This window comes from Etheostoma cragini, chromosome 5 (assembly GCF_013103735.1).
Source record: "Etheostoma cragini isolate CJK2018 chromosome 5, CSU_Ecrag_1.0, whole genome shotgun sequence".
NCBI lineage: Eukaryota > Metazoa > Chordata > Actinopteri > Perciformes > Percidae > Etheostoma > Etheostoma cragini.
The window spans coordinates 20,830,113-20,855,508 of record NC_048411.1 but is presented as its reverse complement, the minus strand read 5'-3'; the positions used below and the strand labels follow the sequence as shown (position 1 = coordinate 20,855,508).

At 41.2% G+C, this 25,396-nt stretch overlaps 2 protein-coding genes and 2 long non-coding RNA genes across 9 annotated transcripts in view; 2 read left to right on the top strand and 2 right to left on the bottom strand.

Moving 5' to 3' along the window:
• Positions 1 to 651: 651 nt before the first annotated feature.
• LOC117945520 lies at positions 652 to 1,482 on the top strand. The gene is made up of 2 exons (XR_004656823.1): positions 652 to 1,047; positions 1,251 to 1,482. It is a non-coding gene; the product is annotated as an uncharacterized LOC117945520 (long non-coding RNA).
• A 1,067-nt stretch (positions 1,483 to 2,549) lies between these two features.
• On the bottom strand, positions 2,550 to 9,773 carry osmr (oncostatin M receptor). 2 transcript variants are annotated; one of them, XM_034872982.1, is made up of 17 exons: positions 9,573 to 9,773; positions 9,337 to 9,491; positions 9,021 to 9,174; positions 7,921 to 8,193; positions 7,687 to 7,816; positions 7,062 to 7,210; positions 6,447 to 6,580; positions 6,203 to 6,344; positions 5,765 to 5,850; positions 5,388 to 5,601; positions 5,029 to 5,214; positions 4,831 to 4,932; positions 4,241 to 4,384; positions 3,945 to 4,097; positions 3,687 to 3,768; positions 3,496 to 3,580; positions 2,550 to 3,066 (listed from the first exon to the last, which is right to left on the bottom strand). In XM_034872982.1, the coding sequence occupies exons 1-17, from the start codon at positions 9,655 to 9,657 to the stop codon at positions 2,701 to 2,703; spliced, it is 2,640 nt and encodes an 879-aa protein (XP_034728873.1). In that variant the 5' UTR covers positions 9,658 to 9,773; the 3' UTR covers positions 2,550 to 2,700. The 2 variants fall into 2 exon arrangements, with proteins under 2 accessions (XP_034728873.1, XP_034728872.1); XM_034872981.1 differs by having other exon boundaries at positions 4,217 to 4,384; positions 9,573 to 9,772.
• Positions 9,774 to 9,855: 82 nt separating this feature from the next.
• The window catches only part of LOC117945472 (rho guanine nucleotide exchange factor 28-like), a 38,780-nt gene continuing 23,239 nt past the window's right edge, over positions 9,856 to 25,396 (bottom strand). For 2 of the 5 annotated variants that reach the window (XM_034872962.1, XM_034872967.1), the window contains 24 exons: positions 23,097 to 23,186; positions 22,358 to 22,481; positions 21,440 to 21,584; positions 21,112 to 21,167; positions 19,821 to 19,878; positions 19,156 to 19,282; positions 18,777 to 18,892; positions 18,499 to 18,639; positions 18,095 to 18,345; positions 17,789 to 17,914; positions 17,565 to 17,682; positions 16,905 to 17,159; positions 16,739 to 16,815; positions 16,451 to 16,629; positions 16,215 to 16,324; positions 15,897 to 16,088; positions 14,702 to 14,833; positions 14,456 to 14,589; positions 14,319 to 14,366; positions 14,095 to 14,199; positions 13,780 to 13,944; positions 12,655 to 12,906; positions 11,994 to 12,372; positions 9,856 to 10,921 (listed from right to left, as the gene is read on the bottom strand). In XM_034872962.1, coding sequence (XP_034728853.1) covers positions 10,731 to 10,921; positions 11,994 to 12,372; positions 12,655 to 12,906; positions 13,780 to 13,944; positions 14,095 to 14,199; positions 14,319 to 14,366; positions 14,456 to 14,589; positions 14,702 to 14,833; positions 15,897 to 16,088; positions 16,215 to 16,324; positions 16,451 to 16,629; positions 16,739 to 16,815; positions 16,905 to 17,159; positions 17,565 to 17,682; positions 17,789 to 17,914; positions 18,095 to 18,345; positions 18,499 to 18,639; positions 18,777 to 18,892; positions 19,156 to 19,282; positions 19,821 to 19,878; positions 21,112 to 21,167; positions 21,440 to 21,584; positions 22,358 to 22,481; positions 23,097 to 23,186 — 3,571 coding nt within the window. In that variant the 3' untranslated portion in view covers positions 9,856 to 10,730. The remainder of the gene's footprint in view (positions 10,922 to 11,993; positions 12,373 to 12,654; positions 12,907 to 13,779; positions 13,945 to 14,094; positions 14,200 to 14,318; positions 14,367 to 14,455; positions 14,590 to 14,701; positions 14,834 to 15,896; positions 16,089 to 16,214; positions 16,325 to 16,450; positions 16,630 to 16,738; positions 16,816 to 16,904; positions 17,160 to 17,564; positions 17,683 to 17,788; positions 17,915 to 18,094; positions 18,346 to 18,498; positions 18,640 to 18,776; positions 18,893 to 19,155; positions 19,283 to 19,820; positions 19,879 to 21,111; positions 21,168 to 21,439; positions 21,585 to 22,357; positions 22,482 to 23,096; positions 23,187 to 25,396) is intronic. The other 3 variants (XM_034872963.1, XM_034872964.1, XM_034872965.1) reach the window with 3 other exon arrangements.
• Positions 11,865 to 25,313, top strand: LOC117945521. The gene is made up of 3 exons (XR_004656824.1): positions 11,865 to 11,876; positions 18,763 to 18,765; positions 25,123 to 25,313. It is a non-coding gene; the product is annotated as an uncharacterized LOC117945521 (long non-coding RNA).

Here is a 25,396-nt window from a genome sequence, read left to right as displayed (position 1 = left end):
CAGTTCTGAAGGCAAAAGGGGGTCCAACCCGTTACTAGCATGGGGTACCTAATAAAGTGGCCGGTGAGTGTATGTGTTACATGTTATGTGAGTAGGTGAATCTTTTACAGTCACATCACAGCAGAGGTCTGACGCAATTGTGGAGTTTAGGAATCAGTTTTGCAACTAAAACTACAAGTGGAGCTGACTGAACTGAGGATGGGCATAGAATATGACTTGGTGGAACAGATGGATTGAATTGTATTAATCCCCACAGGGGAAATTTCAGTGCTACAGCAACAAAACAACATACACAGCACACAAACAGAATATATATGAAATAATAAATAGGATAGAATACAAGAACAAATATTTAAAAAAAAAAGATTCCAGAAAATAGAAAGGAAAGAATGTAAAAACGTGTACAGTTTCTAATAAAAATGTACAACTACTTATTCATAAAGATGTAAGTAAAACCTATTTTTTGCAATATTGTGATGTATGCGAGTCTTATCTAACACTCACTACTCGTCTACCTAACACAGTGATAAAGTGTTAAGTTTTATTCCATGTGGGAGGAACTGAGTATACCTCAGAGTACACCTCTACATATGGGCGTGCGCTTCACAAGGTGGGCCACCCAGAAGCCCCCAAATCTATATTCTAATCTAGATTTGTAACTAGAGCAAAACCAAGATCATACTCATACACAACTGTGTAATTCGTGGATAAAGGATACAGTACCACAGTCACTGCAGATAACTGATGTCCTGCCACGAAACTATTCAGTGTTTCTTGATGAAGCTGCACTTGCGAGAGTCACACTCAGTTCCTCAGGTACCTTTGAAATTACAAAAATATCAATAGGTCTTCCAAAAATCTGATCCTAAGGCAATCGGACATCAGATCAGTTCACTATGAAATTACATTAGCAGTTATAACATGAACTGCATATTTGCTGAAAATGCGAGTCATAACTGTAGAGCAAAATAACAGTAAGAGGTTTCAGAAGTTACTGAGTGGCCTGTTTTAACAAGTAGAGAGAGTTTACGTGTAAGATTCCAGTAAGTGTGGCTGGGTTAGCTCAGTTGGTAGAGCAGGGGCACGTATGCAGAGGTTTACTCCTCGACGCAGTAGCTGTGGGTTTGACTCCGACCTGCGGCCCTTTGCTTCATGTCATTCCCCCTTTATTGTCTTCATCGGTCCTGTGAAAGCAAAAGCTTAAAAATGCCCAAGAAAGTGATCTTAAAAAAAAACCTGATTCCAGTAAGTTTTTGTATTTCAGTCACATGCTCATCACAGTAAAAACATACTTCTTACCCACTAGTCACTGATGGGGAGCTGCAGAAACAAATACTGAACAAGAACCATTTATTTTTCTATCCTCTTTCTATCTTCTTTTAATTATCCCACAACATGGTATACCATCTCTGACCGGATCGTTCAATACCATTATTGAAAATCAATAATGCATTTTGATAATGCCATACAACTAATATAAAAAAAAAGTTTAAAAAAAGATGCAGCTGTTTTTAGACTTTCAGCTGTCTTCTCTGTGCTATCAGCTGCCTCCAGATAACATCTCTGGTTTCTTCACACTTCCTCTTGTGATATCGCTTTCACTCTTGACTGTACTGCTCCAGAAGCTACAAGTAGTTTATGTTCATGGTTCCGGTCTATAAAACTTCTGTTTTATCTGCTAGTTTGGTTCTCTGTCCATCAAAAATAAAAAACGACTAGAATATTGTCAGGACATGTAGCAAGATTGCAGGCATCAACTTCCCCACTCTCTCCCCACAGACTGGCAAAGACAGCCCAGTCCATGCACTTGTCCCTAGCCATCCCTTGTCCTGCAGGTTTAAGCTACTTCCCTCAGGCCGCAGGAACTCCATGCCCAGATGCAGGTCCAACGACTCAGGAACTCTTTTATTCCGACTTCCATTTCCATTTTAAACAATTTGCCAGCCCTTTTTAAATGTATTTTATTCACTATTGTGTTTTAGATATTTCATGGGATTTCATGTTGCTGTATTGTTGTGTGTCATGTTTTTATGTCTTCCCGCTGGCTATACAAACAATTGCCCCTCAGGGACAATAAAGTTACCTTGACCTTGATGTTTAAGTTAAATTTTGTATTAAATCTAAAATACTCTCCAGATTTTCTGCACTACATACTATGATAAGCTCCTGTTAGAATAATTACATCAATAAATAAACAAAGACACTGGAGATATCTTAATCTTCATTTATACTTGCAAACACACAAGGAGCCAGCACTACAACATAGTACAGACAGTGTCTAACTGGAACCCTTCTACATTGTCTTAATTATGAGTGAAATACATTCATCAATGTCATCAGTTGTCTGGTCAGTTTTAATGATGTCTCCTTGATCCTGTCAGGGAATGAATGTTCTGCTCTCAGGGTCCAGACAAGATAGCCAAATGGCTCCATGTTATCTTGTGGGAGGGTCCAATCATTATATTATGACTTTACATGCAAACAGTTTAAAGTGTTATCAAAACAGTGAAATGTAATTTCCTAAATTTCCCTAACAGCTTTATTTCACGTATTTACATTAGAAAGCTGCAGATTCACATTATGTCTAATAAACAAAACATCTATTTACAAAAGTTTAACTAATGAAAACATATGACAGAGATGTTTGGGCCTGGTCTTTGACTTTATAAAGTCTCACTGAAGATGCAACCATGTATAACACTACACGATTCCTGAAGACTGAGAAGATTCCAAGCTTGTTTTGATGTAAGTGATCATGACTTGTTGTGCCTCAGACAAATCCTCCTCCATGGTGTTCACATAATTACTGTTTGAAATGCATGTTTGCTGAAGGGTTGTTCTGTCCCAGAACACTGGGACTGACTGTGGACAGTATTCTGCTTGGAGTGGCTCACAGGAGAGGGACAAGGCTGAAGGGGAGGGCTGGGAACCAGGATCGGGCAGTGTGTTCATGGGTTCAGCATCTCTCAGGGCTGTAGTTTCATCCAGAAGAGGTCTGGTATTCAGGATCTCAATGTCACAGCAGCTGCACTCCTCCACCTTCTGAGACTGCAGCAGCTCACCCATCTATACACACATTCAGAGGGGATTATTATGATCGAAAGCGCATAACTACACACGGTTTCAGAAAATAAAAGTAGTGGGTCTAATGAGCACGTAATGGTATGTGTGCATATTTGAATTAATCTGCAAAACACTAAGCAGGAAATTCATTTATTGGATGTAATTTTCTTATACAGTATCTCTGTGTGAAGATTTACGTAAGTGAAATAAGACAAAATTATTGATTAAAATGCAAAACTATTATAAAGGAAAAAAAAGGTCACCATCCACTGGATGGAGGACCTGATCAAATTCAGTTTGTTAACATAGTTTATTTTTTACATGCTCTCCAAAAAGAATAACACTTATTTATATTATTAACCACATCTTACGATTAGCACATAGCAACTGTTTCCTCTCTATGCATGATTTGACTATTTTGTTTGTCCATACCTCATGCAGGAAGCCGTCAAACTCAGGAGTTTTGATGTTCATACCAGTAGGATAAGTAAAGATCTCTTTCAGCACACTCTTCAGTCTGGAAGAGAAACAGAACAACAAAGAAGATGGAGGAGAGAGGAGCTCCAGCTCATCTTCTGCAGAAATGAATGTTTAAGTAAAGTTTTAAAGATAAAGTTACTCACATTTTTCTTTGAGGCCACAGGAGAATGATGCAGCCCAGCACTAACAAGATGGGAGACAGTATCTTGGCCAGGTGAGCAGAGTCTACCAGAGGAAGGAGAAGGGGAGGAGTTTACACAATCAACCAGTAAAATGCAAGTCTGTGTACTGGAATCTGAGCGCTTTTAAAGACTAAGTGGAAAAAAGACAAATAAGTAAACTAAATAAACATTGTTTAACTGTTAAATCTCTATGATTGCACTGGATTTTATGGATCTCACAGTTGGTTCTGGTCCTGATAGTGATGTTGGTTGGTTGTCCAGGCCCCTCTTTTGTGAGAGCGCTCACAGAGAAAGCATACTCTTGGTTCTGCTGCAGACCCTCTATGGTCACAGACTTCCTCCGAGGGTCTGCCACCGACACGTTAAACAGATCTAGATTCCCACAAGATTATCAAAGACTTGTTTCTGTTTTTATGTGTGTTGTTTTACAGTCATATTTTGCACATTTTCATCAATTACAAGAATTAACAGTGGACGCTTTCTGCACCTACTTGCAGGATGACCTGGCAGCGTACCAGATCCTACTGCCTGTGCTGTAACCAGGTAACCAGTGATGAATGCCGAATGAGCCGGATCGTCCTCATCGTAACTCCACTCCAGCGTCACAGAGGAGACAGTACTTTGAAAAGGTTCAACCAGACTCGGGGACTGTACAAATTCTGTGGAAAAGGTGGTTTAGTTAGACAGGTAGTATTAAAAGCAACAGAATTTAGACAATAATGCAACCTCCAACTCATTAAGTTACAGAGACTGTTTATCTGTCAGAATCTGCTGCACAAGCTTGGGTTTGATCGCTTTTTTTTTTTTTTGCACGTCTTCTTGTCCCTTCTTCCTCCTCCTCTCTGCCAATCTGGTAAGATGATCTCTTGTGTAAAGATGATATCTGGAGAGTTTCCTCATTATAGTCTCTGATCAAGACATCCTGTTTTAAAACTTTAGTTACACCTTATTTAATGTTTAATTTTTAACCTTGTGCTCCAAACCTCATCTCTTCTGCAGTACGTCTTACTGTCCTCTGGAACATACCCGAAACCCCTCTACTAAGCCAGCAAAATACCTGATTAACCTCTTCCAGAACCAATGATTAATCAGTTATACCACTCACTTAGCTCTTGTGAGTATCCAGTCTGTACCTCAAGTAGTCGGTGTCCATTTTCTGTGCATCCATAGATTTTAAATGTGTACCTACAACCTGCTTTGAAATGTTCTGCAAAATAAATGTGTATATGACATTAAATGCCAACATAGGAAAAACTTAAAGGGAGCATTTACACTAAAGGAAAACAACAAAACAGAAACTTACCAGCAGGTAGGAACAATGTGTTGTTTCCTTCTGGCACCTTTAGCCATTGCAGAGTGCAAGGCACTGTTTCCCCCAGGATGCACCACTCCACTGTATAGCCACAGGTGGCAGAGTCCTGCTCTACCCAGGATAGATTAAAACCAGCAGCTGTGCTGCTGCTCAACCGCTTCTTCACTGGGAGGATTTCTGGAAAGCGACACAAATTTCAGACTTTGATGTTGCAACCAGAAGGGTATTAGTGAGTATAAATGCAAAAAGCAATATGAAAATCTACTCGAGTACACTTGCAGACTCAGACTGAAAACCTCCACCAACACTAAACTAAGAGAATCTCAGCTGATTCCAAATGCGTTGCTCACCTCCATCGTCCCCCTGTGGGATGGTGATGTGAGCAGGGATGCTGGAGCCGGTGTGAAGAACAGCCTGGACACTGAAGTCATACTGTCCCAGATCGATTGAGACCTGTGCCTGGGTTTGTCTACTGTCCTTCCACTCGGTCCAGTTTTGGCCTTCCTGCGACCACTGAACTACGTAGCCTAGAATGTTCAATGTAACTAATGACCCGGGAACATGCTGGGAACAGAGAGGGTCATATCAGTTGGGAAAAGTTTATGCTGTTGTGACATATACAGTATGCCCTAAACCAGACAACAAGAACAAGTGTTTGTGTGCTATTATGTGGATATTTATGCCAAAAAAAACATTTGGAGAAAAACAGACAAACACAGAGTCTTACTGGAGTCCACAATAGAGTAACTTGACGACTCATCGGGTCGGGCAGCTGCTTTATTCTCCTCCATACATCTAAGGTCACTGACGGAACTGAGGAGATCACATGAACATAATGTGTTCAATACCAGAATACTACTTATATGTACTAAGACTATAGTACTACCAGTAGCAGGCCCTGAACCAACTATGTGATGTGTAGGACTTGTATTGTTGGCTCATCCGTTTATTGTCTTCTTAAAAAAAAGTGTATATAAAGGGAAAAAAGGGATTAGTGGTTGTGTGGGCAAAACTGGATATCATGCAACCAGGATGTTAGGGTTCATAACTGGTTAGGTTAATTTATTGCCAGATTGGTCTTGACTCAAACTTAGTTTGAACTCAGATTGGACCACACCCTTGTATACACCACATTTTCCAGGTAATACACCCTTTTTGTACTCACAGGTTATGAAGGATATGGGCTGTGTCCAGTCTCCCCAGAGCCTGCCATGGACAGAGCAGCGTACACTGGTAGAGTAGCGTGTGTTAGGAAGCAGATGTTCCAGTTTGACTTGGCAGAGACCACTTGCATTATTGCATCTCAGCTGTTACCAATACACAGACGGAAGGTTAAAAAGAAGAGAAAATGTACCTTCAACTTTCAATTCTTCAGTGTGAATATTTTAGATAAATCGGATTAAACTCACCTCAGTGGTGCTGTCTGGGTCTGTAATGACCTGACAGAGGAGGTTCAGTTGGGTCAAGTTCCCCAGGACGATCCAGGAAACAGTGGTGTGTGTTGACCCGGGGCTCACTTTGTTCACCTCCACAACAGGAAACACTAACATACACACAACACACAGACACAGACACACACACACACAGAGCTGCGCAATATATCAATATTATATCGATATTGTGATATGAGACTAGATATTGTCTTGGATTTTAGATATCGTAATATGGCATACGTTTTTTCTTTTCCTGGTTTTAAAGGCTGCATTACAATAAATTATGTAATTTAGTATATAGTCGTACTCGTTATATCTACATTACTGATGATTATTGATCAAAAATCTCATTGTGTCAATATTTTGTGAAAGAACCAATAGTCAACACTACAACATTGTTTCTCCATTTCTCCTTACCCAGCCCTACACACACAAAGACAATTCCCAAATGTGATCAAAGTTCATCTCAAGGTGGTTGTGCAGTGAACACTGAAGCAACAAAATGAGTAAACCAGCAGTAATTTCACTACATTGTGGAGAGCATATACTGTATATTCCTTATTCAGTTCATATGTTTGAGTCACTTCTGACCTCTGTCAGAGATGTTGAAGCTATAGCTCCCCGTCTCCTCTCCCAGCTGGTCCTTCACCACCAAACTGATGTTGTATTCTTCCAACTGAGGGACGGCCGGGAAAGTACAAGATGACCGTTGGCAGGTGATGGGAGCCTGGTCTGAGTTCCTGTGTTTTCAACAGGAAAGGAGGGAACGGGAAAAGACTAATGAGACATCCAGCCAAACTGTTTGGTTTGGGATTGGTTAAAGAACAAACAACCTTTTTGGGCCTTTTCTGGAGTGTTGTCAAGCAGAGTAAGATATACTTTTTCTAGTCTTGTTTTAAGCGCAGGTCCAAGTTAATTAAACATCCATTTTACATTTGAAATCACATTGTTTACTTTTACTAAATATATCAATATGCTGTATCAAAGAAATCTCCTTTGGGCCTCCTGTACAGTGTGTCCCACCATGATGCTGAGAAGCTCTGTCCTATTTATAGCGTTGCCTTTTTAACTGTTTACAGAACGAGCAACAGTCTAATTATGATTCACTTCCTATTTAACTTCACAGCAGAGCAACATAGAAATGTGGCACGCATTTGGATTTGTACACATGTCAAAGAGGGAGGTGGAAGATTATTTTGGTAATGTTCGCACTTACTCTATGCGGACAGTGTATGTTTGCTTGTTGTGATCGTTTGGGTCTCGTTCTCTGCCTGAGTCCCAGGTGCAAATGACAGTTGTCATGTCTGAGGTCGTACAGCTGAGGTTTCTGGGCTTCTGTGGAGGAACTACAGCAGCCACACACACATACATATATATAAAAGTTTTTGGGAAAAATAATACTGAAGAAATGCCAAGAATGTAAATAAAAATAAAAATAATACAAACTTACAACTGATGAAGTTCCAGGCATAACTCATCTTGCCTGTTGCATCATTGCAAGAGAGTGAAAGACGTTTGATGATTGCGGTTGGGATGGTCAGGTTAGCTACAGCGATAGCCTTGACTCCGGCTCCGATGCTGATAAGAGGGTATTCGTTGTTGTTTAAGATCATGCTAGTAATATTGACTCCTTTTGGGGGAACACAGCAGAACATGGCACTGGTGTGCTCTCTCATCACCTGCTGGAGGGGGAAGATCATGGTCTTAACCTTCGCCTGGGCACCTAGCGGTCACAGAGCAGAGTGATAGCACAGGCTCATGAGCATCTGACACAGTAGTGTGTACAAGCAGGGGTGCTGTGTCTTTAATCCCTGGCATGAACTCTTATCACCCCCAACTGCAAAACTTTAGACAAGTAAAAAACCTTATGTATCATTAAAGCAAAAGCATAAAATTACACTATTGTATCATATTCGCCTCCACAAAATATAAACAACAAAACGGTAACCAATCCAAATTCATTGTGAAGAGGCTTTAACAAGGACCTAAAGTCGCTCTCCAGGGCAAGGTAGAAAACAAAAGAAGGTTCAACAAAACAGAACAAACAAAAGAAAAACAAGGGGTTATGGGGCTACGGATAGGCAGAGCTAAAGAGATGGGTCTTGAGGTGGGACTGGAAAATGGTGAGGGATTCAGATTCACAGATGTCTTGGGGAAGGGAGTTCCAGAGCCCTGTGTTGCCCTGGAGAACGCTCTGCCCCGAAAACTGCAGAGGTTGGACTTGGAGGAGACCGGCTGAGGTGGATCTGAGGGACTGGGAGGGTTGATAGTGGGAGAGGAGGTTAGTGAGGTTTGAGGGGGCCAGATGGTGGAGGGCTTTAAGTAGCCCTCTTAGTAGAGTAGTGGTGCATTGCAACAGACACATGCAATAACTGCAAGAGTTGAGAAACACTGATCTAAAGATTGGTGAAACAAAAGACAACAGAAACTATTGCTTATTTGATTTCATGATCTTTTCGGTGGAACCGTCCACACAAGAAACTGACCTTTTTTATGTATTCATTTTGTAGTTTTACTCAGGTACAATTCAAATCCATAGCATCATCTCACCATGGTTGGTTTTCCAGTCGCACCAGGGAGTCGGCACAGACTGATTATAGAAATGTCGTATTCTGACTGAGTGATCAACACACTCCAGAGGCAGATCAGAGGTCCATGTCCATGTGTATTCATCTGAATCCACAGAGATTAAACTCAGATTTCTCTAGAATAACAAAAACAAGGAAACATTGTATATTAATTGCACAGGAACTTGTGATTATGCATAATAATACAAAAGTAAATGCTCTTAAATGTCAGATAATACCAGGATGCAACTACAGAGAGTCTATCAACACAAAACAGACAACATTCCTTCAGTACTCACACTGTAAATGACGCTGTAGTTTTCAGTGCGGCTGATCTGGATCTCATAAATGTCGCCCGTGAAGCTGCTGCTGTTAACCAGCCAGCTCACCGAGAGGCTTTGCTTGTGACTGATAGCCTTCAGATGAATGATACTCGGGCTTGGCAGCTGCCGAACTTTAATACAATTTTCGTTATTGAACATATTTGAGGAGTTTTAATATGCGAGATGAGAGAATTTAAATAAACCAAACTCACCAGTGTCCACACATCCAATGTAATCCTCAAAAAATATTAGATAGAAGCCAACCAGGTTAATCAAGGATGTTCTGAAACTTATCATCCTGTTAATACAGAAATGCTGCTGGCCATTCACCGCATGCTCTAACTGCAAGTCCCTGAGTCAATGGTTAAATGCACCCTCCCTACACACACTGTCATGATGTAACCTCAGAAACCATGGGAGGTGTGTCAATGTGAAACTGATGTTGCTCTGTTGTGTTTTATGCAAGGAACAGTCTAAACACATTAAACACAGATGTTTGCCAATAGTTTTATAGTCAGCCCAATATTAATATGGCACAACACAATTTTGATTACAGAGATTACAAGAGAACACATACTGTATCAAACAAATATTAATGTGGACAGTAAATGAAGCAATTTACACATAATAAATTATCACAAAAGGGGATGAACAGAAAACATAGAGCCATTCTTTACAGAAATCACTTACAGTATCAGATAGCAAGATATTTGGCACTTGAGCAAGAAAAAGAAAAATTGGAATAGAAGTTCATCTTTCAACATAGTATGCATAGGTAGCCTTTCCATAAAACTATACATATATTCAATATTTATACTATAATGTCAGTATAACTTTATTGTCTTTTAGATCAGACATTATTACATAATATTATTAAAACATCACATAGAGAAATCTATACGTGGGGAAGGTCTCAATTGGCTTCTCAAATATTACCATTTTCTTTTAAGTGCTTAAGGGAAAAAATAACATCAATACTTTGTCCTGATCTCCTGGTACTTTAGGTCCCAGTGTTTGGGGTACAAATGTACCTCTGCCAACAAACAAGTGCAACCATGGTAGAAGTAAAAATTTGGGCTAACAGTATCAAAGCTGATTTGCAAAGAATTTGTTTGCAAAAAGGCACAACGGCTTCATGATGCAGGAGATGCAAGAGTATGATTAATGGCCACCACACACACACACTGATAAAAGGCACATACATCTGTGTATACTTCCTCCCTGCAACTATTCTCTTATTTGATTAAATCACTTTTTTCAAAATGAAAACTAACACACATATACACAAACACATATAAGAAATAGATATATTATTTTGGGACCAGTTATATGTTGGGCAGCTTGCATTGCTTGTTTCTCTGGAAAGGTTCTCAAAGATAAACAATGTTCTCCTCGCTTCCCTCCTCCCCATTTTGTCCTTCAAGAGAGAGGTAGGCCTGTGGGGGAAGGAGGGGTGTAAGCGAGAGAGACGAGGAGTAGGCATCCTCATAAAGTCTGTGACCTGTGACCTCTGACCTCCAGGGACCTAGGGATCGCCTGTCCAACGGTGGGCTGAAGTCTGCTAGAAGAACAACAGAAATGCTTAAGAAGAAGATCATGTTTTGGAAGGAGATACATTTTTTCACTAAAACTAATCTACAGCTAGTCTATATTTATGACTGTTTATTTACGAGATAGTTTCTGTGTCGCAGGAATTTCCACTGGATGTCCCTCTATTCTAGCTGTTTTTTAATTAACTTTAATCTCTGGTTGCATCGAACAACATAAACCGGAACCTCAGAGCAACGTTACAGGCTGAAAATAGCAAGTTTTCTAAGGAAAATTTTGGTTGGGATTTGTGCAACAAGACAGGCCCGCTTGGTTTGTAAATGTAAATGGACTGTTTTTATAAAGCCCTTTTCTAGAACAGAAACCATTCACACGCATTCATACACTGTGGCCGTGGCTGCCGTACAAGATGCCACCAGCTCATCAGATAAACACTCACACACCTTTACGCTCCGAAGCGGGAGCATCTCGGGGTTCAGTGTCTTGCCCAAGGATACTTTGACATGGGACTGCAGGGCCAGGGATCGAACCACCAACCTTCTGATTGGCAGGCAACCGCTCTACCACTGTGGCTCAGCGGCTTTGTTCGGGGAATGTTTGTAAAGATTTACAAAGAATATGTTTACAACATTAACTATCTAACTGGGATGTTTTGGAACCAATTGGCGGGGATTTGCTATGGACAAAATACACATGGCAATACACTGGTAAGAACAAGTTACGTTTAACCATGTGTTCAGCTAATTTAAAATAGCTCATGTTACTGTATTCTGTGAACAGTTAATTTAATATTATATAAGGAGGTTTCTTTTGCTGGGTGCAAATTTTCACTGCATCAGCAGGTTAGCGCTGCCCAAGATGATAGTGATTGGTTTAAGGAAGTGCTAACAATCCCTGACTGTTTATTCTACTATCCAGGAATGTTGTTTGGACTAGCCAAAACTTCCTCCGCAGCACTGTGGAGAGAGGTCTGGCAACGCGAGACGCAAAATGATGGACATACACTACAGTGTATTATATGAGGGATCGACAAATGGCTGCATTTTTGTTTGATGTCCATTACTATACATTGGAAGTACACCTACTGTTGTTGGTCTTTTGTGGCTGTGCAGTGACCCTGCTGCTGAAGGGGTGGATGGTGTCATTCAGAGGCCGGGGGCAGCCGTGGTTGTTGCTGTAGTTTGGGTATGTCAGACCATCCGGAGGCTGTTTGCTGTGTGCCTGGCTCAGCAGGGTGTTGAGGCTGTTGTAAAGGCTGGCACTAAGGCCGATGTTAGCGGTGTAGCTTGAGCTGTTCCGAGGGCTGTCATGGTTTTTAATCGGAGCAGCGAGCAGACGTTGGTGTGGGTTGTTTTTGGCGAGCTGGTGGAGGTGGTTCTGCTGGAGGGAGGCAAGTAAAGCCACCTCGTTCTTGTACACTGAACAGTTAGAATCCAGGCTGCCTGAGCGGCTGTGGCCAGACACCTGGAAAATTGAAAACACCCCAGACAAAGCAGAGTTGATATTGTTTGCTAAGCAGTGTACAGTTTTTTGTAGCTAGAGAAAAATGGGAATGACATGCTGCGCTGAGGACTGAGCCTCTGTACATGGGCGCATTCTCTACCAGCGGCGCTACCCAGGTGCATATATCTATGCTTTTTGACTGATCAGATCCACACAAACATTATCATCTCCACTCCACTCGTTTCTTATCTTTCTCTTTGTTACTGTGCCTTCACCTTCCTGTCTTTCCTCTCCCTTTCTTACCTTGTATCCATCCATTGGTATCGTAACAGGCAGGCTGCTCTGACGGTTGTGTCTCCAGGTCTGCAGTAGCCGCTGCTGGGCTTCGATCTTCTCCTTCTCCCTCTCCACACTCCTCTGGCCCTCCCTCAGTCGGTCCAGATTTTGCTGATACTCCAGCAACTGAGCGTCCAGCTCCTCACGCTCACAGCGCAGACGCTCGGCCTCCAGGCGGCAATGCTGCTCCCGCTGCTCCAGCACACTGTCCTGTTCACACTGGAAACACATTCACATCGAAAAGTTGATGTAAAGTATGTCTTTTTCTGTGGATACAATAGAGTTGTTACAATTACTGCAACTTCCTTTGCGAATTGGGTGTTGGATATGCAGGTTTAGTCAGGGTAGGGTTGTGCAGGGTTAGGGTAAGTATCAATCTAACCTTTAACATTTTAACAGCTTTTAGTGATCTATATTTTTTATTTCTAGGTTAATTTATTATTTGTTTGTGTATTTTTCTTGAACCTGCACTTAGCTAAACACAAGCAAAAGTAATGACAGCACAATTAATAGCTCTTGATAGAAAATGTTGTAACAATAAAAATATCACATTTTGGTGTTGCCCAATCCACTATGCCAGATTTACATTATAACAAAATACCTACCATGCGTTGCGTTTAATGTAAGACATTCAAGTATATGTGTTGCAAATGTTTAGTAACTAATTAGCCAGTAAGCCAAATGTACAGGGAGAAACTCACCAGAAACTAACCAGCTGGGGTTAAAAATATCTGATCAGGGAGATGTGAATTTAAAAGTTATTTGGGTTTGTTACATTTGACAGCCTTCACGTCCGACTGTTTCCATTAATTTCATTATCTAGTCAAAGGCAGAATATATCAACTGGTGGTGTTTTTGACTTTTTGACTCGCTTTGGTACAGGTAAAAAGGTAATGAGATCTGATATGATCAGAAACCGTCACAGTTGATAGATGGGTGAGGTCTCAATGTGCACAATGGTAACCACAACAATTTCTATTGTGTAAAGCCAAACTGCCGTCAGATGAGAACAACAGAAAGAGACAGGAGAGCCACAGAAGTGAGACACAGGAGAGTCCATTCAACTCAGAACATCAGCATGATGAGGTTTACTTGTTGTTTCTCTCTGGCCAGGCACTCTTTGTCCCAGCGCTGCTGCTCCTGTCTCAGCTTCACGTGGAGTTTCTTCATCTCATCCACCTTATCTTTTTTCCTTTCTAAACCCTTCTTTTCTACTTCCTCTTTCTTGTTATCGATACTCTTCTTTTTCTCCTGCTCCTAGATAAAAACGGAAACTGGTTTAATATTTTCTTCCAGTCTTTCAAAAAGGAACAACGGAATTTTAGTCTAACTTCCTAAAACATTGACCACTGGTGTACATGTAGTAAAAATATATATATTTTAACATGAATATCATGTAACTCATACCAGACTGTTTTGGAGGGAAGTGAGGGTTCGGAGAGGGGTTCTTTCTCCCTCCTGAAGGAGGAGTTTCTGGACTTCATAGCAGCTGTCCTGGAGGGTCACAGCAGCCTGCCAACACAAGGAGGAGACACCTGATCATACTCCACTTACTAATCCTGTCCTTTCACAAAGCCTAACTTTCACTCGTGCATTCAGCCACAGATACTGTACCTTGTGTCTTTTCTCACCTGCAGACTATAGAGAAGCTGAGTCAGACTCTGAACGCTCTCTGCCACCTACAGAAAACTGTGTTATTAAAAGGGAACAATAATGCATATGTATTTTATTAACACACACAACTCATGGGAAACTATGGTGGTTGGACCTTAAACAGTGTCCCTTTGGTGTCTCCTCGTCTCAGCTCGACAGCAGAGCTCCACAAAACGCTGTCTAGCCCCGTCAGCTCGCTGTCTGACCCAAGAGAGGTGGAGCTCATACTGAGCGTGCTCAAATAATCCGCTGGAGCAACAAGAAAATAAGTGGTTCACATACATCGTTCAAGTAATGTGTCAACTTAAGGACAATCATCACAAAATGGCATTCATAATTTCAGTGTACATCTGTGACTCACGCTCAGAGGGAGACTCCTGAATGCTGCTGCCGTGGCTGTTGTAGCTGCAGCACTCTGGTCCTTGGACCGGAGAGCTCGGACCTTTAATGGTAAGGCCATCACCAGCTTGCAGAATGGTGATCAGGTTCTCCGCTGCACAGTAGCAAAACTGATGATTATTCTGTTATCCAAATGCCAACCAACAATGACAATAACGTAAACCTACATTATACAATATAGTGATAAAGTATACTTTGAATAATTTTTTTAGTCATTTAGTTCGTGCTGTTACAATATTATATGTGACTGTCTCGTTAACATTGATATTTACAGAGTAATTCTATTAAGTTTGTAAATCTAATGCACAATTCTAAATAAAACAAATGTTTAATATCTATTCGTTCCAATGCAGTACTGATGACTGAAGCCAATATAGAGATACAAATTATGAAAAAGGTGCAAGTTTTTATAGCAGACATTTTGACTTGTTATAGCAGGAAAGGCCTAATTGAATTAACTAAAGTTATGATGACATTATTTAAGTGTCCCGGGATAGTTAGTATTCCTCCAGATGAACAGGGACCTCAGAATGGCATTCACCATTAGCTCCCTGATTATGGTGGTGCTTTATCTGCCATGACATGACAACATTTACGCTGTGAAAAAGGTATTTAGGACAGGAAAGCGAGGAAGTATGATCAACGCATGGGAAAACAGTCCTGGAAAATCAGCCAAAATAAGTACAAATACCAGTGTTGGTGTACCATGGCTATGTACCAGGGGCTTTAAGAAAATGACACAATTAGTTTAAGATGAATAAAAATGCAAGTATAAGTGTAAAAACTGGCTTTTTAGAGCCCTCCTTTCAGCCCCTGTGTATAAAATGCTATATTAGATTAAGTGTTTGAAAATGTGGTTCCCACATATGTATTTTATTTAAGCTGCCCACCAAAACAGAACTGCCCTTACCCAAAATTAATTTAGTTGTATTTTAAAATAGTTGTGGAAATGCTGTTGAAAGTGATGACAGACTGAAACGTGCCAGAAGGCTGCATTCATTTTATGATGTTAGTCACTATGCATAATCATCAATTATTCAATCAATGAAATCAATCAATCGTTAGGCTTGTCAAATATGTTCTTGAACCAGATGCAGCATGACTGCAGCATAATGCAGCCCTGGCCATTCAGTAGCCGCATGACAGCTTAACTTTACCTTCTCTGAGTGCAGCTGTGAGCAGTGACGAGGCCTGCTGTGGCCTCTCACTGTCAATGTCTGCTCGAACCAGCAGATGGCGATGTGGAACAGGTTCTGGTGACCGAAGCGTTAACTCTGTAAGCTCAGCATAAAGCTGTAACTTCTCCTCAAGGCTGTTGCAGATTTGCTGGTCCTGACCCAACAGCGTCTCTGTACAAAACAAACACTAAGATTAGGAAGTGTTGTGCTTTCAGAGAATGATGCAACTGTTGTGTCTATGTTTCACATAGGACAGTAACAGGTAGAATTGGAATGTGGGCCCATTTATGTTTTCACCTTGGAACTTGGTGATCTTCTGAACTCTCACTTCTGCCACTCTTCTGGCCTCCTCTGTCTCAGCATTTCGCTGCTGCTGCTCCTCCTCCTCCTCCTCTTCCTCAGGACAACTGCCACACACACACACACACACACACACACACACACACACACACGTAAAAGCCCTGACATTTGCATACCTGCACAGAAAAAAAAACTGTAGAATGGAAGTGACACTCATATGCGCGCACACACACCTCTCTACAGCTTGACGTATGTGTCTCATCCACGCATTCCTCTCGTCTCTAGTGGTGGTGTGAACTTCATACATTTCTGGACCCAATGAGGAGGCGGAGATGAGGAACATTCCTCTTTCCTCATTGGCTACTTCTCTAACAATGAGCTTCTGCAGAGGGATTACAGGAGGCTTCTGGTCCTGAATAAGCAGATAAAACCAATGAAGATGGGTTAAAGGATGGAGAGCATTGGACGAAAGCTGGACAAGATGTGTTTGAATTCAAAGTCCTCTTCAGGCCACGGCTTACCACAGCAGCAAATACAAAGCGTTGATCTTTCTCTTGTAGGAAAACCAGAACATCTGTAAGCAGGAGAGCCAACGTATCTGACAACAGAAGAGTAGAAATATATGTAGATTGGTTGTTTTATAAACTCTTCAAAAAGATCTTGGGGCACAGTTGATCTAATGCACACCTTTCAGACGTCCTGTGGCAGTCTTCCAGTAGACAAGCCCTTTATAATGCAGATCCCTGTGTTTGCTATGCAGATCCTGTTTGCGAAACACCTTGTCATTTTTTAGCTTGGCGAAGCTCTTGTTCTCCAGCCGGGCCAGCACTTCCTGCATCTCCTGACACCTCTCATACTTATTCACAGTTAAGTCCACAGCAGCAATGATGTCACGGATCTGAGCCACAGCACTTGACAGGTCAGAGTGTTCCTGACTTCCCTCTGTGTGGGGGGGGGGGGGTACACAAAAGAGTTTGTCTAGCACATGTCAGCTTTCTACTTACATTTCAAATTGGCTTTCTTAATCCCTTAACTGCTAGTCATGAACAAAAAAAATATTCTCGAGAAGGCTATTTAAAACCAGCAACATCATCCAGCACTGAAAAAAAGAATGCAAAAGGTATAATATCCTCTCACTTATATTCAAAATACTTTTGTTAGTATGACCTCTGATGCTAGACACAGGGAATAACTTCTTCATTTGTAGTTAATTTAGTATCTACTTGCAAAGTAGTATTTTTCATGCAACAGCCTGGCCTAAAATATGCATAGTTGTACAAAAATGCATAACAATACAAAAACAAGTTGCACATGTTTGTAGTTTCGGAAACAGTAGAGCTGACTTACCCTGAGTGTAATGTAATATCCTCTCTAGCAGCACTGGGTACTTGGTGATGCGCTGAGTGACCAGCAGGATAAATTCGGGCACCTCTCTCCGCCTGACCAGAGTGTTATTGCTCTGTTGCTGTGAGCAGAGAGGTTAACACCAAAATGACTACCTGCTCAATTAAGACATCCAACTGTAAACCCATTATCAAAAAAGAACAAGAGGATGGAAAGCAGGCGCTTACTTTGACAAAGTTTTGCAGTTTTTTGTTTTGTTGCTGCAGCTCTTTGAAGACATTGACGGCCTCAGTGTGATGGCTGCAGAACTCTCCATAAACCTGCTTCATCTTCTCAGCATGTTCATCTGAGAACTGATGAAGAGTCCACAAGAAGAGAAAATCCATTGCTATGCAACAGCCTGGCTCCTTGTTAACTACATGTCAGCTGATTGTTTTCACACACACTGAAACAGGAAGTCAACCTGGTGCCATTTAAAATTAAGTTTATAGGCATGTATCGGTGTGTGCTTTTGGGCATGAATCTCCACTTACCTGCTGAAGCAGAATATCTCCAATCTGATGGATGAGGTAATTCCGGGGGTTCTCCGGTTGGGTCGAAGCCTGTCTGCGTTCCTGCAGTGATCCAAAGAGATTTCTGTGAAACAGCAGCAGGGGGTCCAAGCAGGGAAAGATCCGGGCCACACAGTCCCAGTCGAGCTGCAGCTCCTCCAGCATGCCTCTCCTGAACACCTCCGACATGACTGTCAGGGTTTGGATATGGTGAAGCTCGGTCTGCATCAGTTCTATATGGGAGCATTGAGGGTGGATAATGGTATTACTATAAGGCAGACTAACGTCTGGCTAAATCCCACTGAAATATCTGCTTCAGTAACTCATTTCAACAACTTCCTTAAAAACATGTGTATAAATTACTGTATTATGAACAATTGTCCCACCGTAAATAACATCCTGTCGTTTAATGGTGCGCCTGTCGTGTTGCCTACAAAACTCTGGACTGACCGCCAGACTCCATGACTCCACCTCAAGTCCCAGCAGGTCAGCTGACAGGTCGCTCATTAGAGGAGCATCAACAGCATCTGTGGAGTCAGAAACAATGTCTTTCTTCTAAATCCCAATTTACTCTGCAGTAATTCTTGTTTAAATAACTTGTGTAAAAGAGTTATGTGTGTGTGTAGGTGTGTGACAAATAATGATGCAAGCTTGTCTTTCTCACCGTGTGTGGTTATTGGTGGCTCAACTGAGACCGCTGTTCCCTCATCAGACAATGAGCTGTTAGTGCAAGCTGTCACACTGCACTCACTGTCGACCCCTGCTGCATCACTCAGCCGTCTGTATAGAAACAAAAGAGAACAAAGTACAAAAAATAATCCAGTATTTGAAAGATTGAAGTTGCATTTGGCTAAAATATTGTGCAAATATTCAAGTTTTTTGAGTATTCAGCGTTTTAGTCAAAATTCATAGATACAAAAGCTTGCTGTAATCCAGAATAATTAAATCAATTTTGCTGGGCCACTACCACATAAAGATTGATGGATGGATTGGATGAATTGGTTGATACTGTATACACTGTAATGGTAACACTGCCATGCTACCTGCTGTCTATTGAGATGGAGAGGCTTTTGGAGAGAGGGGCGTCTGTTTCTCTCTTCTCTCTGGTTGTCGTGGGAAGTGTAGACGAAGAGGAGAAAATGGAGGCAGGAGAGTTGTCTTTCCCAGAGTCTGGAAGAGAGACCAGTACAGGGAGCATGAAGAGGAATCAGTCATTGATGTAACAGTAACCCACTAATAAAGTTGAGAGTAGGTCTGCAGTTGATTTCGTTCATTGGTAAACTGGGCATGCAGCCTACAGCGGTGACAATATGTTGTAGTAATCAAAGCTGATTGTGTTCCCCCTGGACACCTTTGTCAAAACCTAAGTGAAGAAATAAATAAATAAAAAATGATCCTGTCTATGCAAGACAAACACTCAACCTCTGTATGCATGCACAAACACACATAAACACAACCCAGGCCAGATCCCCCACTGAGATGGATTAAAATTTAACTTTTTTTTTTTTTACCAGGGAAAGAACAACAGGGAAGAAAGGAGAGAGGGGCAATGGTTACTACAGGGGAAACAAGGGAGGACAGGTAAAAACTTAATCAAAGACCAAGGGAGGACATCACGGGGGGGGGGGGGGGGGGGGGGGGGGGGGGGGGGGGGGGGGGGGGGGGGGGGGGGGGGGGGGGGGGTGACACGCTGTAATTTCTGACTCACTGTGTGGGAGAGACAAGGTCTTGCTTTTAGTCAGCAATGCATTCCTCTCCTGCAGCTTCTGAGGAAACACAAAATCATATCAACTTCAAGCTTCAGCTGCGGCTGTAAATCATAGTGTTTGTGTTTCAAATATTAACTTATTGTGGTTGTCACACAACAAATTAAGTCAATTTATGCCTAAAGAGAACCCCCCAGATACTCATTTACACATCATCAGTTTGGGATGTTTAACACATTCCAGCAGTTCCTTTGTCACCAAGTGTTGGAATTTACTCTTCCCGTTGTACCTGCTTCCTTTTAGCATTCCCCTACTTCAGTAACTGATTTATTTCTTTTTTTTGCATTTTGCCTTCATGACACAGCACAGCCGAGTGTGAAAGTATAAAACAGGGAAAGACAGAGGAAAAGACCTGCAACAAAAGCTGAATTTGAACTGGGGATGTTGCTGCCACACAACACACATCTCAGACCAACGGATATGGTCGGTCGACAATTACAGATTTCAGTCATTTCCCGAGATGCATTATGAGATCATATGGAAACCCACTGGATTCAGAACATTGAGTGGAGAGTTTGATTAACAAAAGTAATAGCTGTAGAATAGTAACAGCATGAGAGTGACCGATTTTCTGTTCATTAAGTCTCAATTGTGTACTTAAAGGCAACCTGATTCTTTTTGCCTCTGGTAACACTATGGGGCAATGTTTCTACAAGTGTGTCCTCGTTTTGTTTGCATCATGCCCACACACAGAGATGCCTTTGCAATTGACCGAACGTGTTCAGGTGGTGGTTTGATGCTATTCTGTTGATATCGAGCCAAAAAACTTACAAATGTGTCAATAAAAGGCAAAGGCAGTGAAAAAGAAGACTGCAAGCTTAGCAAATGTTTTATGAGGAAGGAAATGCACCCAACAGAATAATGCTTGACCCCCACATTTCCCATGATGCCATCTATAGCATATTTTAGTTACAAATATATTCTCTCTAGGCTGAATAGTGCTTACTCTGACATTTGTGTATAATTGGTGGAGTCCCCCTTTAATGGGGGGGGGAGAAAGAGTTTCTCCCAGAAAGATTGTTTGACACATGAAATCATGTAACATTTAAAAAAAAACTGAACACTTGACATTCTAGCAAATATTTGAATATGTCCCCACATTGTATCTAGGTTGTATTGAGGAAGGGAGAGAATTTTTCCTTTAAAATATTGAAATATATGAAATAATTATGACAATTATGAAATAAATGGTTGGTTTTAAGATTAAACTAGATGTGTGTTGATGATGGTTACCTTTCCACAGGGTGCAACAGACTCTCTGCAGTTTTTATGGACATTCAAGAAACAGTCTGCAGACAAATTAAAAAAATCCCGGTTAATTTCATCAGTTAACTGATAACAAACAAAATGACCACATCTCTGGATTCAGTATCCAGATGGCTTTAAAACTACCCTGCTCCTCAAAATCAATGTTGACTTTATGAAAGGAAGAAAACTGACTTCATGTCTTCTGCTCAACAAAACATCAAGGCGGCACGTGCAAAGACATTTAAACAAACCCTAAACAGTTCATCCACCATGGGACATAAAACAACAACAGTACTGACAGTACAATACTTACTGGAGCACTGCAACAGCTCCTTCCCAGAAACAGACTTATCGCATGCCACACAGAGAGCGGGACCAGATGGAGACACAGGAACAAACTGGTGTCCATTAGTGGCTCCTGACTTCTCCTTTCCCTCCTTCACCTCTTTCCCCTTCAGCTGAAACGCAAGTCATAAATATTTTAAACATACTCCTTTGGCTGACATTTACTGCAGCTAATGTCACAATATCATGTAAACCACCAAAGTAGAAATAACATGACTCTGATCAGCAGGAACAAAGAGGCATATAGCGGTCATCTTCTTACTGAAACACACCTGTTAAAGTGGAGTTAGTTGAGATAAAGAGTCCTCTGAGTGAGCTGTTCTGTTTATTTTGTTAAGGTCCATGGGGATGGCTTTATCCTTAGGGGGGCATTAGGGGGATTCCTCTGTGCATGTGTCTGATAATGCAATGCTTATTTTCTTATGGAACATTACAAGGAAATCAGAGAGTGTATGTTTGTTTTTTGACTGTTGATAGCATCGTGTGTGTGTGTACATATTTGGAAACATGTTCTTGAACACACGCACGTGTGTTTATGAGACTGAGAGTGTAATATGGAATGTGTTTTGGCTTCTCACGCTGTGTGGTGGGGGTCTACACATTATGTAAGAGGATATTTTCACTGTGTCCTGTTGCTAAGACCTGAGGAGCGGGAATTCCCTCCCCCCCCGTCCAAATAAAGGCACCGCACACAGACAATGGCTCCCCAGCACAGGAATTCTGACCTGCCCTGTCTAAAAAGTGGTAAACCTTTTATTGCACTACTTTGGGAGGCCTTTCAGCTCTGACTTTTTAAATATAAAGTTCAACAATAGGGATTTCTCAATCATGTTTTAAACACAAGTAGGTTCCAGCAAGAATCATATTTTTCACTATGCATCCTCACCTTGGTCTTGTTGCGAGTGCTGGACATCCTGCTCTTGAGGAAGCTGAAGGTCCGGCTGACTTTGTACTTCTCTGATTCAACCTTAGACGGGATTATGTATTTATCCAACTCCTCATCCTCGATCCTGTATTAGTGTGAACATTTCAGTCAACAACCATTGCAACTCCTAACATAATTCTGGCTAGTGGACGACTGCAGTATTCAAGACCAACATGCATGTTCTTTAGAAAACTAATCATTATTTAAGTACTAATATACACTATAGTATACTAAAGAGAGTTAAATAACCAGGTACACTGGTGTCATGCTGGAATGAAAGAATGTCCAGACAGTCTTCCAAAACCCCTGGTCTACAGACTATTACTCATAACAACATGCTTAGCATGCTTGGAAGTCTCTATGGATTCTTGTGGATGCTATATATAGTTCAACCTTGGCAAGATGCAATTAATATTGTGTCAACTATTTACAGCAATTTATGCTAGTTACACTACACATTCTAGGCGAAAGGCTACGAAACGTAAAGGACAGAAACATGCATTGTCACAACAAACATACTGTGAGTGTGACCTGACATAAAAAAGTGTTAATATAATACTGAGGATTCACATAGGATCACAGACAGCTGCAAAGAATCCATGTGGTTAATGGACGAGTTGGGGAATGGTTTTATGAGGGGGTTAGGTTGAGTTAAGCCACACATGCATGACTGTGAGGCCATTTTGGTAAAAAAACATACTCTTTGAGGAACTCTGTGAGGGTGAGGTGTTGGAGCGATGGGCTGCTCTCCTCCTCTGCTGATTGGGCCCGTTTACGGAAACCCAAAACCCTGCATGGATATAACACACCTCAGACCAGGTTGTTCAGAGTCAAAATGTTAATAGTCTGTGTGGTGTCTAAAATTTGAGTCTGCAAACTATTTCTGGGCCTAGTAAAGCGTGTAGGGAAAAGTAAGATGACTATGCGTGTGAATATTAGTGCTACATAGTGATTTAGCCAACATCCATATTTTGTTAACATTGGACGGATACTGAGATTATGAAGAACATACATGGTTAGTGAGTCTGATAAGGCTGGTGTTGTGAATATTGTAGTATTAATATGATCTATTCTAATACAATAATCCTATGATGTAATAAGATAATCTAATTGCCTAATATGATCTTCTAAAATGTTTCCTCTGTTAGCAATGCATGATTATTATCAAACTAAATGTATTAGCGCATGATACATTCATGAGGCGGTGAGATGAAATAAACTATAAAATGAATATGGATTGTGAGATTTATGAAATGAAAAATAACAGTAGAACATTAAGTGTGCCTGTTAAAATATATACAAAATAGATACTACATTATGTACATGCAACAAGTATCTTTTATGTGTTGTAGACATTAGCTAAGATGTTCTGAGGTCCAGGAACGCTTTAACGCTTATTTGTTATTTTGAAGTTGCGATCAGAGCGTATTCTGGCCTCTGCCTTGCAACAGGAAGTATGTTGCATCTTGCAAACTCATACCCCAACCACAGGTTTATTACTGGAGATACATATACACATGAAAACGCACACATATGTTTGCACATTTAAGCCAATCTCTAACCAATGGTCAACACAGTACGTTTACATGCACATAATATTCTGTTTTTGCCCTGATTCCGAAAAAGACAATATTGAGACTAAACTGTTTACAGGGCTAATGAAAGTGAGTATTCCACTAATATTCACATTAACATGTAGCCATGCAAAAAAGGATTGTGAGAGACAGAAAAACAACAAGAAATTCCAAAAAAAACCATGTGAAAAATGCTATAAATTGATTTGCATTTTAATGAGGGAAATAAGTGTTGACCACTTCTCAATCCAAAAGATTTCTGGCTCCCAGGTGTCTATTATACAGGTAATAATCTAATCTCATTTTGTTACCTGAATAAAAGACACCTATCCACAGAAGCAATGAATCAATCGTATTCCAAACGCTTCACCTTGGCCAAGACCAAAGAGCTGTCAGGGACAAGATTGTAGACCTACACAAGTCTAGAATGGGCTACAAGACCATTGCCAAGCAGCTTGGTTAGAAGGTGACACCAATTGGTGCAATTACTTGCAAATGGAAGAACCACAAAAGAACTGTCATTCTCCCACGGCTTGGGGCTCAATGCAAGATCTCAGCTCGTGGAGTTGCAACGATCATGAAAACAGTGAGGAATCAGCCCAGAGCTACACGGGAGGATCTTGTCAATGATCTCAAGGCAGGTGGGACTATAGTCACTAAGGAAACAATTGGTAACACTAGGTCATGAAGGACTGAAATCATGCAGCGCCTGCAAGGTTCCACTGCTCAAGAAAGCATATGTACATGCCCGTCTGAAGATTGACAGTGAACATCTAAATGATTCAGAGGAAAACTGGGTGAAAGTGTTTTAGTCAGATGAGACCAAAATGGAGCTCTTTGGCATCAGCTGAACTCGCTGTGTTTGGAGCACCCACCGTCAAACATGGAGGTGGAAACATTATGCTTTGGGGATGTTTTTCTGCTACGGGGACAGGGCAACTTGACCGCATCAATGGAACGATGGACGGGGGCATTTACCGTCAAATCTTGGGTGAGAACCTCCTTTCCTCAGCCAGGGCATTGAAAATTGGTTGTGGATGTGTATTTCAGCATGACAATGACCCAAAACACATGGCCAAGGCAACAAAGGACCTGGAATGGCCTAGCCAGTCTCCAGACCTTACTCCCATAGAAAATCTGTGTGTGGAACAGAAGGTTTGAGTTGCCAAAAGTCAGCCTCAAAACCTTAATGACTTGTAGAAGATCTGCAAAGAGGAGTGGGACAAAATCCCTCCTGAGATGTGTGCAAACCTGGTGGCCAACTACAAGAAACGTCTGACCTCTGTGACTGCCAAAAAGGGTTTTGCCACCAAGTACTAAGTCATGTTTTGCAGAGAGGTAAAATACTCATTGAAATGCAAATCAATTTATAACATTTTTGACATGTGTTTTTTCTGGATTTATTTGTTATTCTGTCTCTCACTAT